At 43.4% G+C, this 11,488-nt stretch overlaps 2 protein-coding genes across 2 annotated transcripts; one reads left to right on the top strand and one right to left on the bottom strand.

Annotated features, from left to right (window-relative positions):
• The first annotated feature begins 250 nt into the window (after positions 1 to 250).
• Positions 251 to 8,866, top strand: LOC119290797. Its single transcript, XM_037569447.1, has 21 exons — positions 251 to 444; positions 608 to 688; positions 778 to 1,139; positions 1,362 to 1,707; positions 1,812 to 1,880; positions 1,996 to 2,194; positions 2,298 to 2,361; positions 2,795 to 3,244; positions 3,367 to 3,451; positions 3,545 to 3,604; positions 3,715 to 3,767; positions 3,936 to 4,072; positions 6,279 to 6,381; positions 6,459 to 6,516; positions 6,605 to 6,658; positions 6,744 to 6,953; positions 7,086 to 7,144; positions 7,275 to 7,337; positions 7,574 to 7,667; positions 8,117 to 8,257; positions 8,377 to 8,866. Exons 1-21 carry the CDS (start codon positions 322 to 324, stop codon positions 8,608 to 8,610), a joined length of 3,045 nt encoding a protein of 1,014 aa, XP_037425344.1. The 5' UTR covers positions 251 to 321; the 3' UTR covers positions 8,611 to 8,866.
• Positions 8,867 to 8,963: 97 nt separating this feature from the next.
• LOC119290798 (organelle RRM domain-containing protein 2, mitochondrial-like) lies at positions 8,964 to 10,428 on the bottom strand. The gene is made up of 3 exons (XM_037569448.1): positions 10,094 to 10,428; positions 9,488 to 9,556; positions 8,964 to 9,405 (listed from the first exon to the last, which is right to left on the bottom strand). Exons 1-3 carry the CDS (start codon positions 10,305 to 10,307, stop codon positions 9,170 to 9,172), a joined length of 519 nt encoding a protein of 172 aa, XP_037425345.1. The 5' UTR covers positions 10,308 to 10,428; the 3' UTR covers positions 8,964 to 9,169.
• Between the last annotated feature and the right edge of the window lie 1,060 nt (positions 10,429 to 11,488).

Here is an 11,488-nt window from a genome sequence, read left to right as displayed (position 1 = left end):
TATATAAAAAGTAAGACGAAAGCCTTTTTCGATATAAAACTCCTAACCATCCAATCACAATGACAATTTGGTTCGCATAAAAGAAGTTGAGACGAAGCAAAAATAACTCGGCGACTCATTGTTTTTCTTTATGATGTCAGGCACTTCCTCTGTAATCTGCACGAGAGTTTGCTTGAAGCACGGCCGAATCAGAGATTGTATGAAACAAACGATTCAGCCGATGAAATCTCAGCCGGCGAGAGTAACGACGCCGAGAAAGTAGCGCACAGCCTATACCAGCACCGCCCACGCGACGACGCAGCAGAGGCCAAGGCCGCCGAGATGCAGCCGGAGCAGCGCGGCGGCGCAAACGCAGTCGGCGCAGCCGTTAAAGTTAACGGCGTCGCGGACCTCCTGCCGTTCCTGCTCGGCGTCCCCGTCACGTACCGCTTCGCCAAGCACAACGTGAGTAGTCCCTCGCCAGTCCAACCCACGCCCAAGCCCCCCTTCTCTCTCTCCTCGACACCCCGCGACTCGAGCGCGCTCGCCGTCGCCGCCGCCCCCGTCTCGCTTCCGCAGCTCTGTCCCCTCCCCGTGGTTTCTTACTGAAAAAACTCGCCGCGCGCAGGCTACTAAGGAGGGATTCGTCGTCGAACGCGGCTACGCCTGCGCCTCCGACTCGTCCTGCGGCTATCGCCGCGGCGGCAAGGTACGTGCGTGCGCCCCCCGCCCGTCTCGAGAGGAGGATCCGCCCGATTTGGGCGAAAATTGAGGGGTTCGTTTCGTTTGCGCGCGCAGGCCTTGTCGGCGGTGGAGTTCGAGAAGCACGCGGGGGCGAAATCGAAGAACCAGAACGACCACATCTTCCTCCCCAACGGCACCTCGCTCTACGACCTCTTCCACACGCTCAGGGAGGTGCCCCCCGAGAGATTCCCAGCGGCTTTCTGTGAGGCCGCCGGGGTGCCAATGACGGTGCCCGCCGCCGCCGCCACCTGTCCGCCCCTTGCGCAGGGTCAGCCGGCAAGCAGGGAGCCGGAATTGCTGCAGGCTAGCGACGTGATGGCGGAGCAGCCTGCTTGGGCTGCGCCGGCGCAGCAGGCTTTCAACTTCGATATTACGAGCGAAGAGGCGAATGCCGGCTTGTCTCTTCTTGACTTGAGGTTAGCAATTCCGCTGACTGATTTGTGTTTGGAACTCTGTCTACTCGTGTCATTTCATAGCAAAGGTACAATAGGCCTTTTCCCTTGCATCAAATCGATAGCGGTCTGATAGAGTTGTAGAATAGTGACCAGATTGACGAAATATGATGTTTAGGGTGGTAAAACTAGAAGTTCGGGACTCATTGCAGGATTGTTCAGTCATAATGCCTCCTTTTTTATCAGGGGAAATAATCCAGCCACCGAAGCGGAACCTATGGATGGAATTGAATGGCCTTCTACGGAACACAGCTTGAGTTTGATAGACGCCGCAGAACAGATTGAGAATGCAGCCCGTGGTGACCATGAGATGCCTGATGTGGTCGAGGTAAGGATTGCAACTGGTGATCGACCTAGGGATATTGGCTTGTCGACAGCCACCCATGTGAAAGTGAAAGTGATGGAAACGAAGTATCAGTCAGTGCGAACATCAGAAACCAAGTACAAGCCAGAGAGTTTACTTAAGGATGTCAGAGGATTGCTGTCCACTGGGCTTCTTGAAGGTTTCAGGGTGACCTACAAGAAGAATGGGGTGAGTGCTATTTCTTCAGGCAGTGTAGTTGTAGATTCAGCATGGAATGGTGATTGAAAACCTATATTGTTTAATTCATATAAATTTCATTTGACGGTCCTTAGGTGGAGCTGACTGGGCGTATAGACGGGCAGAGATATTCCTGTGGTTGTACGCAATGTGATTACAGTAATGTGAGCATTTTGTTATGTTGACTGCGTCACTGCACGCATTGTTATTCTTGTATATCTGTACCTGTGAATTCTCTGAAAAATCAAACCTGACCTTGTGATGCTTGATCAATTGTAGATAATGAATGCATGTGAGTTTGAGCAACATGCTGGCCAGTTAACAAACAACCAAAATGATCATATATTTTTGGACTGTGGAATTTCGCTGTATAAGTTGATACAAGTACTTAAATATAAAAGACTTGACTTGCTTGGGGACCTGATTGAAGAACAGACTGGCCTCACTCCAAATCTGATTGAATATGGAAAGTGGAAAGGTATTTTCATTGAGGACCCAAAGCTTTCTTACTTTTGGTTGTATTTCAGGATCTGATAATCTTTATGTTGGTCTATCTTTTCTCTGTATTGTGACGATTTCAGCTTCTTTTCAAGTGGAAAATAATGGTTTTGTTGATGCGCCTTCACATCCTTGTTCAACTCAACGGTAAGTTACTGTGCGCGCAAAAATTCATTGGCCTGTATTCAGATTGCATAAAAACCCATTAGTTTTCCTTCCTTAATATTTCCAAGAGCTCTGTTATGCTATCTGATATTTACACATTGGGGTGGGGTTGGGGGTGGGGGTGATGGGGGCTTGAACCTCTGAATAAGCCCTTAATTTAAACCAAGGAAATATAACTCAATGCTATATATTTGTCAGTACAGATGGGACTAAATTTATGCTATCTTTATAATTTATAAGCTACTCTAAATTCCCAGCAGAATCTTACTAATTTGGAACGATCTCATTCCTTGGTCTTTACATTTTTATAATGTGTACTTTCTAATATAAGCTTTTGTAAGTACATGCATTTTGAGTGTCATAAACCATCAGAATACCAGACTGACTTCATCTTTCATTCAAACTCCACTGCTAGTTTGCAGGAGTCAGCTGCAGGAGTGACAAGCCATAGAACTTTAGCCACTACTTCGGCAAATTCCTTGAAAAAATCTACTAGCAATCACATCTCAAACCTGAGCTGGAGTGCATTCAGGAGGCCACGGTGGCAATATAAGCGAGGAAGTACTCAAACTTCGGCTCCAACCTTGAGTAAAAGCCCTGAGAAAGGAACTTCGGGTCTATCTACATGCACTTCAATGAAAAGTGTCACTGTAGAAATTCCTAGTGAGAACATTGCAGATCCTCTTAGTCCTGAGGATATAAAGCCTAATTTGGCAGCAGATACTGCAGTAATATCGACCTCATCAGAGTGTGATCCCATAGATCTAGCATTTTCTTTATCAAGCCCAGTTTCAATTGTTCAAGAGACACCTGTGAGTCACCACATGGACTCAAAGACGAAAGAACCGCGGCGAACAAAAGCGAGGTAAAAGGTCAAGCTGCAGCATTTTCTTGACATGTCACATTTAGGGGATCTTGCTGTGTATTCTCATGCCATGAGATGGAAATGATGCATAATCATCGATATGTGTCTTATTTTTGCCTCAGGGATAACTCCTTGCACCCGCTGGTTTTCAAGGAAGGCGGCCTTCCAGACCTTACTTTGTTGACTTACAAGTTGAAGCACGGAGAGGTCTTTTAGATAGTTGCATGGACTACATTAGCCCTTTTCCACACTTGCAGAATTTTTAAAGACTCTTAAGACCACTCACACTTCTGATTTTAGGTTCTAAAGCAAGGCTATAAACGGGGGGCAGGTATAGTCTGTGATTGCTGCAATGAAGAGGTAACTATCTTAAACTTGGCAATCAATAAAGTTGTTTTTAGGATGCATTTATTATTATGTTCAATAACCAATAACCAATGGATGGTTGTGTTGTTCTCTTTCGACTTCAGCTTACTCCTTCACAGTTTGAAGACCATGCTGGAATGGGGAAAAGACGACAACCGTAAGTACCACAATTTTACATGGAAACTGGGTCTACCTTAAATTTATTGACTCACAAGAGTTAAAAGTTCTTGAAGTGTCATTCATGAAAGTGTTTGTAAAAGTTCCATCTCAAAATGATATCTCGGATCTTTAATTCATTTACATGGAGCCTATATTTTTGTTTCAGGTATCGTAACATTTATACCTCAGAAGGATTGACACTTCATGAGCTGGCACTAAAACTGCAAGACAGTTTAAATTCAAATGGAGTCAGCAGCATTGATTTCTCTGACATTGATGACCCTCATAACATTGCTACTTCAGGTAAGATGCTGTTTATTTTCACTGAATAAAACCCAGTGGCAATGTGCTGTTAAGCTTTTCTTCTGTTTATATGTTGTATTTTGAGGGGCTATCTTCATTACTTCTCTAAATGTCAGAATGTGACCTTTGTGAATGTTACACATATTAATCAATGTCACCTTGCTGCCCTGTTCAAATGTGGTTAGCCTACTCCCCACAGTTTGACCTATTTGGTAGCGTAGTGTCCTTTTTAACTTAGCTTTAGACTCATAGGAGCTGAGAGCTAATAGTTTGCTTGAGGGCCAACAGTCACCATGTCGTGGAGGTGTAATGCAAACTAGAACACGGCCGATGTTTTTCATTGAGCATAACTAAAACTAAAGTTGGACATATATACATAAATTAGTATCCAAATGGAATAACTCGTCCTTTGCTTAAACATATCTTTCCTACTTATAAAGGTTGGAGTTGGTGGTGAATTCACATGTGGGACCACACAAATAAACAAATGCAGTACCCACATGTGAGACTATAAATTAACAAATGTTACTTTTACTAGGTGTGAGACCTTTCCCAAATAATCAAATACACTGCTACCCTAATGTGAGAATAACACTCTTGTAAACACCCAAATTATAAATGAAAGTATGCCGCTCCAATTCAAAATCATGGTCTTGGTTTTAGTTTCTCCGCCCAACCAATTCTTTCAGTTCCATGTCATAGCAGAAGATGGCAAACAAATTGCAATTCAACGCGGCGATAGGTGTTGTCCTCCTACCTAATCCATGATCTTGTGCATTCAACTTACTCACGCCCATTTTCCTATGTTCCAAATTCAAAATGGTATCTCACTATAAATCTTGCAAAGGACCTACTAAGGCCGCTCAAGACTCTTTAGCGGCTGCAACATGATCTTTAATTATATCCACGCTCTCTTTTTAATCGTGAACCATGCAACAGACGCAAGACACCATTATCTTTTGATGACCTCCTAAGCCAGTGGTAATTCCTCTTTTTTTACGGTTTCATAGCAACGCATGGGCAGTAGTATAAGCTAAAAAGTAAAATGTAAATCAGGCTATAAAGCTTGTACTAAATGCATGTTAGGTTATTGCCTCGTGTAGATTTTCCAAGGCCGGACTGTTGTGACTTGTGATCTGTCATCCAAATATCTACAGAGATCAAGGTATGGTAAACAGCCATCACGTTTTATGAGGAAAATAATGTTTCCTTGGAGTCAGTACTATGGAGAGCAAAGCTGGCACTAATTCATACCTCTAGGACCTCTTCTGTCGAAAATAAACTCTAGGCAACTTGGGTAGTGACTAGGCAAGCCGATGCACTTCTCATGTTATCTGGACATGGCAGTGTAGAACAGTAGGGTAGTGGAATATTGCAACTTTTCGAAAGGCAGTGTGGCCTTTAGGCCAGGGGTCTCATGTACATGTACGGTTCACCCCTCTCATCCTTCACTCTTTTGCTTTCTAAGGCTTTGTTCTTACTGTGCAAGAGCTTACGGAGTTGGGTTTTCTGTTTTGGAAAGGCAGTTGGGTTTTCTGTTGATTTGCGATTCTATTCATCCAAGCGTACTTTTCCTGCCATCCAGTTTTTCTATCATTTCCACTCTAATTCTTCTTTGGCTTTCGTCTAGTGCAATTCTATCTTCAACCGTGTAGGCTTTTACTAGCTGAATGTGGAATTGTCCTCCCCACCCCCTTGCATGCATCTCTTCTGTGCACTCCATTTTATGTGCATTGCACATCGTACTCGAACTTTTAGAGAGTATTAAGATATTTTGTTGCAAGGTTAGAACCGATTTCAGAATTTTGTTATAAATGAGCAGCGTATTTTTTGTAAGGAAAACTGTAGGACGTGACAACAAAATGAGTAGCTTTCGTTCATGCACTGGACTGCATGACTTGTTTTCCTTGGTGATGTCTACCCACTCCTAGATCCACTGTGACTTTGTACTTTGAGATTCACACACTCTGTGTCTCTAATGTACACTGTGATGAATCCATGATTAACTGGTAGTTCGGGGGGGTGGGGGTGCACATGGTATTAGAACCCAAATTCAATTGGATGATTGTGGTACCGATATATTTCCAATATTGAATGATTTACCATCATACAGGGAAGCAGTGATCATGTGGACTCCATGTTTGAGTAATATGAGTAAACAATTTATGGTCCTCAATCTTTGTGACAATCATTTGCATTATTACAGGTTGTAGGAAAGAACCTTCTACCGCCAGTAGACCTCTCATTGTTCCATTGAAACGGACATTACAAGGAAGAGTTGTTGATGCTGAGAGCTGTCATTTATGTGGGTAAGAATTAGATTATGCACACTCTTGAATTCGCATGATTATCCTTCATATGAAACTCTGCATCTTTTTTTGGACAGCGATGCCTGTACGACTATTGGGGTAATCAGCGAAGACATGATTATCTTCTGTAACCAGGTTAGTTCTGCTAAGTTATTTTCTCGTTAGCGTTGTCTTTGATTGTTGGAACCTTGTCTTGAAATTTATGCCATAATCATATCTACAGTGTGAGAGACCATGCCATGTGAAATGCTACAATAGTGGATTCCAAGAAAACAATGTATGTGACTAACCTTTCCTTCATATGTGGCGGAGAGCTTATCATGACGAAAGACATTGCTGACTCATTGTATTGACTATTTCAGGAACCTCTGAATGTTTTGAGAGAATATATGCAATGTCACTTCTTCTGCTGTAAAAAATGTCAGTTACTTCGTGCTTCTTTGCATCAAGAACTAAATAAGCGGGAAAAGATCAGACATAAAAGATCCAATGTTTGTTGGCATCTTTTAAGTGGAATGAATCCGAGGCGTGATGTGCAGCAGTTCATAGATCAGGTTATTGGAATCTTCAAAGTAAGTTCTTTCTGTGAGGGATTTATGGCTTTATTTCTTAAAACCTTGTTTCGCCAGTGATAAACTTCCCAGCCATGGCTGTCATATTGCTTGTAGGCTGCAAAAGTCTCATGTTAATCTCTGTATTTATAGGTTGCGTTCCCGGAAACATCTGACCCGGAAAGTGATATCATACGAGATATGGTTATTGCGTAAGTTCTTGACTAAATTTGCAACTCTTAAATGGTGTATGAATAGTTACATCAATGTGCATTTGGCCTGCATTTTTTCTGTCCATCTATAGTCAACTCAAGTAAATACACTAAACCACATTTTTTGCAGCACGGATGTAGGAGGAAAAAATGATTTTAGAGGAATGTATTGTGCACTACTAACCACAAGCAGGTACCTTTTTTGGTCAAGTCATGTATATTATTTTAGCAGGTTTTGCTCAATTGGTCTGTGCAAAGCAATGACACTACTATTTTAAGTCTTTACGTTTGTGTAACTAATATAAACTGCTAATGGTTTGGTTTCTGGAACTTGAAATCAGGAGAGGAACAAGCAAGCAAGTGCTTGTATTTTCTATTTACACTATTTTGGTTAATCATACCTTTTTTCTCTGTATGGTCGTATTGCAGTAAACTTGTTGTGTCAGCTGCGATTCTGAAAGTGCGCACGGAAGAAGTTGCAGAACTTGTCCTTGTCGCTACACATAATGAGTGCAGAAAAAAGGTGGGAATGAACTTACATTATCTAGTCCACAATAGCGAACTCTGTCAGTTATCAGACGTAATTCCTTTTCTTTTCACGTCTGTATGCTAAGAATGATGCTGGGACTATAACTGGAGAATGTACATCTGTATATGATGAGGTTCTTAAACACTAGAGAAGAGTAAAAAAATTATGTTAGTATAATAACTTGGAATATGGTTTAGACAAAAGATCAAGAGTGGTATTAGCAAGAACTAATTGTATGGATTCTAGAGCATATACTGTTAGAAGTGGGACCTGTGGGTTGTTATAACTTAGGCCCTTAGATTTGCTTCTTTTTTTCTTCTATTGACCAGCAAATAATGAAGGCTTTTACTGTACTGGTTTGATACTTCATGTAACCAATGTCATGAATTTAACGCATCTGTGTAGCAACTAATATCCTTAGGTTTTGGTCTGTCTCTGTGCAGGGCTACTTCAGACTTCTCTTGAGACAAATCGAAACACATCTGACAGCCCTGAATGTTCAGTTTCTTATGGCGCCCGTTGATCCTGAAATGGTACCAATCTGGTCCAAGAAACTTGGCTTCACCATTTTATCAGATCAAGAGGTAATCACGTACCCTTCTTTTTTGGTTCCGTGCTTCCCTGCTCAGCTTGATCTAACATCATCGATATCACTCCAGTAGCGCTAACGTAATTTGCACTTCTATTGCTGTCCTGTTGCCAGAAGTCGTCACTGCTAGAGGCACACCCCTTGGTGATGTTCGAGGGCCTAACATTGATGCAGAAATCATTAGCTGTCAAGCCTGATCTCGAGGGTTTGAGTAACCAAGTTACAATGGGAGAACCGAGTGCACCTGATCTTGAGATTTTGAGTAACCAAGTTACAATGGGAGAACCGTGTGCACCTGATCTCGAGATTTTGAGTAACCAAGTTACAATGGGAGAACCGAGTGCATAGGCTTTGTAGCTTATGCTCTCTAATGGATGATTAGAAGCCCGACCTTTGTATATAGGGCTTTGTAGCTTATATGCTCTCATGTCCGAGTGCTTTAGGTGCCTCATTTCAAGCCTGTGAAGTCAGCTTAGTAGATCTTAGAGGTTAATCCGTTGCAGTAGTATGTTGTGTCAGCTGATCGTTTTTGGTGGAAAATTTCGAGCTCTTTGAGTCTCTTAATGACAATAATCAAAAGGCTGGACAGCATCTTGAGTCGCGATGTGTTTCTGAGCTAAAATTGGCAAAATGTTAGCAACGTGGAAATGGGCTACTTTCTACAGATCTAAGCAACGTGAAGATTTTCACATATAATCGTGTGAAGCCACAAAGAGCAACATTATTATCTCAAAAAAGGAACAGCGTTGTCATTTTTATGTATTAATACAGGTAGTAATGCCATAAACTTTCCATGGCTAGAACAACAATCAGAAGCATCTTGCAGCAGATTAATAACCCTAAACACACGAGAACAGCATATCCATGCCCTTGCTAGGTGATCTATAGGACTCAAGAGCCTAAGCAACTAACCACACCATCCTACAGTTTTATTTATCGTGAAGCCAGCGTGCGAGGAAGCAGTATCCGGCTGAGGAGCAGGCTTCTGCTCCCTTTGTTTTGCAGGGTCGACAAAAATGACCCATCCATCCAGAAACTTGGCATTCATCTCCTGCCGTGCGGTCTCAGCTTCCTCTAAACTCGCGTACCTTACAAAACCAAAGCCCTTTGATCTCCCAGAAACTCTATCTGTTATGACTTTTGCTGCACAAGAAGACAAACAAGATACAATGAGCAATGCCAATGAACATTGACTGAAACATTACTGCCAAAGCAAGCCTTGTACCTTCAAGAAGCTGTCCGAAGGGAGCAAACGCGCTCTTGAGCTTCTCATCCGTCGTTAGCCTTGAAAGCCCTGCAATTGCATTGCATATAAAATGTGTGACCATGCGCATGTGAAAAGAAAAACAGCACAAAGCAGGGCTTACTATTTACCACCGTACACTCGCAGAGTTTCAGTTTTGCAACATGTAATTACTGAGACCAGTAATTAAAGTCTATAACACAAATGCGACATAGGAGCTTCGCGTAGTATGATTTGGTGATGCAGAAGCCCATACCAATGAAACAATTCAGAAACCAATCTAATTGATAGCGCAATGGTTTACTCCAACTCAGCATATCAGTTGTTCTTGCTAAGACACGTCTGATATGCACATACATATCATTAGACCAGAAGTGGCACAGTTAGATTCATTTGCACGGAGAGCATCTACATTGATTGCTCTATAATTTTGCTAGGACAGGATTAGAACACATGGCAAACACCTAAAGCTATCCCCAATTTATACCCAAAAAATGGGCTCGCCCTCTCCCTGAGACTAACTTGTAGCGATGTGGTAAAGAAAAAGTTGCTATGAGGGTTGGGTGGGGAGGGGAGAAAAATCGTTACCGCTGACGAAAAGCTTGGGGGTGGTGAGCGGCGGCACGTTGGCGACCTCGGTGTCGTCGCCGAAGATGGTCGACGGGGGTGGCAAGATGGGGGAGGGGGCCGTGGAGGAGGAGGAGCAGAAGGCGGCGCGAAGTACAGAGGAGCGGGAGGATGAAAGGGGGGTGGAGCCGAGGAGGCGGCGGAGAAGGGTGGAGGAAGACGAGGAGAGGGCCATGGCCGGCGGCTAAAACCCTAGCTCCCGTCCCCCCTCTCTGGTTCAGGGCGTTCTGGGTTTGTGGGAGATGCCTCAGGGCGTTCTGGGTCTGACCCGGCCTGATACAGTGATACTGGTTGCGTCTTGTGTGTTGTGGCGTATGAACCTGGCCATTCGTTTATTTATAGGGAAACTCTATGCAATTATCCAAACAAAAGTCTCTTAATTTAAAAAATCTCTTTTTGTTGTGGGGTAAAGGGAGTTTTTATTGCAAAGTAATAGTGTTACAATCAAGAGGCCACAACTCCTCAATACAAGGTGGAGCCGACTGTAACCACACAGTTGTGGTTCTCTCTGATCGGCTATAAGTGGCCAAACGATCTGCGACACAATTCTGACTACGGTGAATTTTCTATGGTAAAAACTCCCTATTACTCATCAACTCCTTAATCTCAAGCACCAACTGCTCATAAGCTGACTTCACCAGGCCATTGTTAGACAAGATTGAGAGTGCTTCAGCGGAATCTGACTGAACGACAACCGGAAGTGAAGTATTCTGTATAGCCAACACCATGCCCTGCATGAGGGCGTGTATTTCCGCTTCCAGCGAATCGTTGCAATGAAAGATATAGCGGTACGCTGAAAAAATGATCTTGCCTTTCTCGTCACGAAGAATCATGCCAGCAGCAGCTGACCCATCGGAATCCAGGAAGGACCCATCGATGGACAGGGCAACGTAGCCCGGCTGGGGTGCTGGCCATGGCATGGTCGGGGGCTTCGCTTTGTCTAAAGAGCCTGAGCACTCGGCAGACACTGTCATCTTCCCCTTGATTATTTCCTCCGTGCTAAACCGGCCTGCAAGTTTGCTAGACCTGTAGTAGCTGTTGAGGAACTCCACCGTAACATCCATTGGTGGGATTTCCTTGCCATGTGACTGATCTGTCCGCAGTTGCCAAAAACCTCTTAATAGTTAGTCTTTTATGAAAAATATTTTTTACAAACATTCATGAAAAATAATTGGTTTTAACATGTCATGTTCGGAAGTAAACTATTTGGATAATGGACGGTCGTTCATTGGGCCCGACAAAGGTGTTGGAATGGTTCAATCTACTGGCGACCCTACCACCTGTGCTGGCCAATGACCTTGACTACGCGCATTGGCATCTCTCTCCCTCGGGAGATTTTATTGTGGCCTTAGCGTA

This window comes from Triticum dicoccoides, chromosome 4B (assembly GCF_002162155.2).
Source record: "Triticum dicoccoides isolate Atlit2015 ecotype Zavitan chromosome 4B, WEW_v2.0, whole genome shotgun sequence".
In the NCBI taxonomy this organism is placed as follows: Eukaryota; Viridiplantae; Streptophyta; class Magnoliopsida; order Poales; family Poaceae; genus Triticum; species Triticum dicoccoides.
This window is presented reverse-complemented; position numbering and strand designations above follow the sequence as displayed.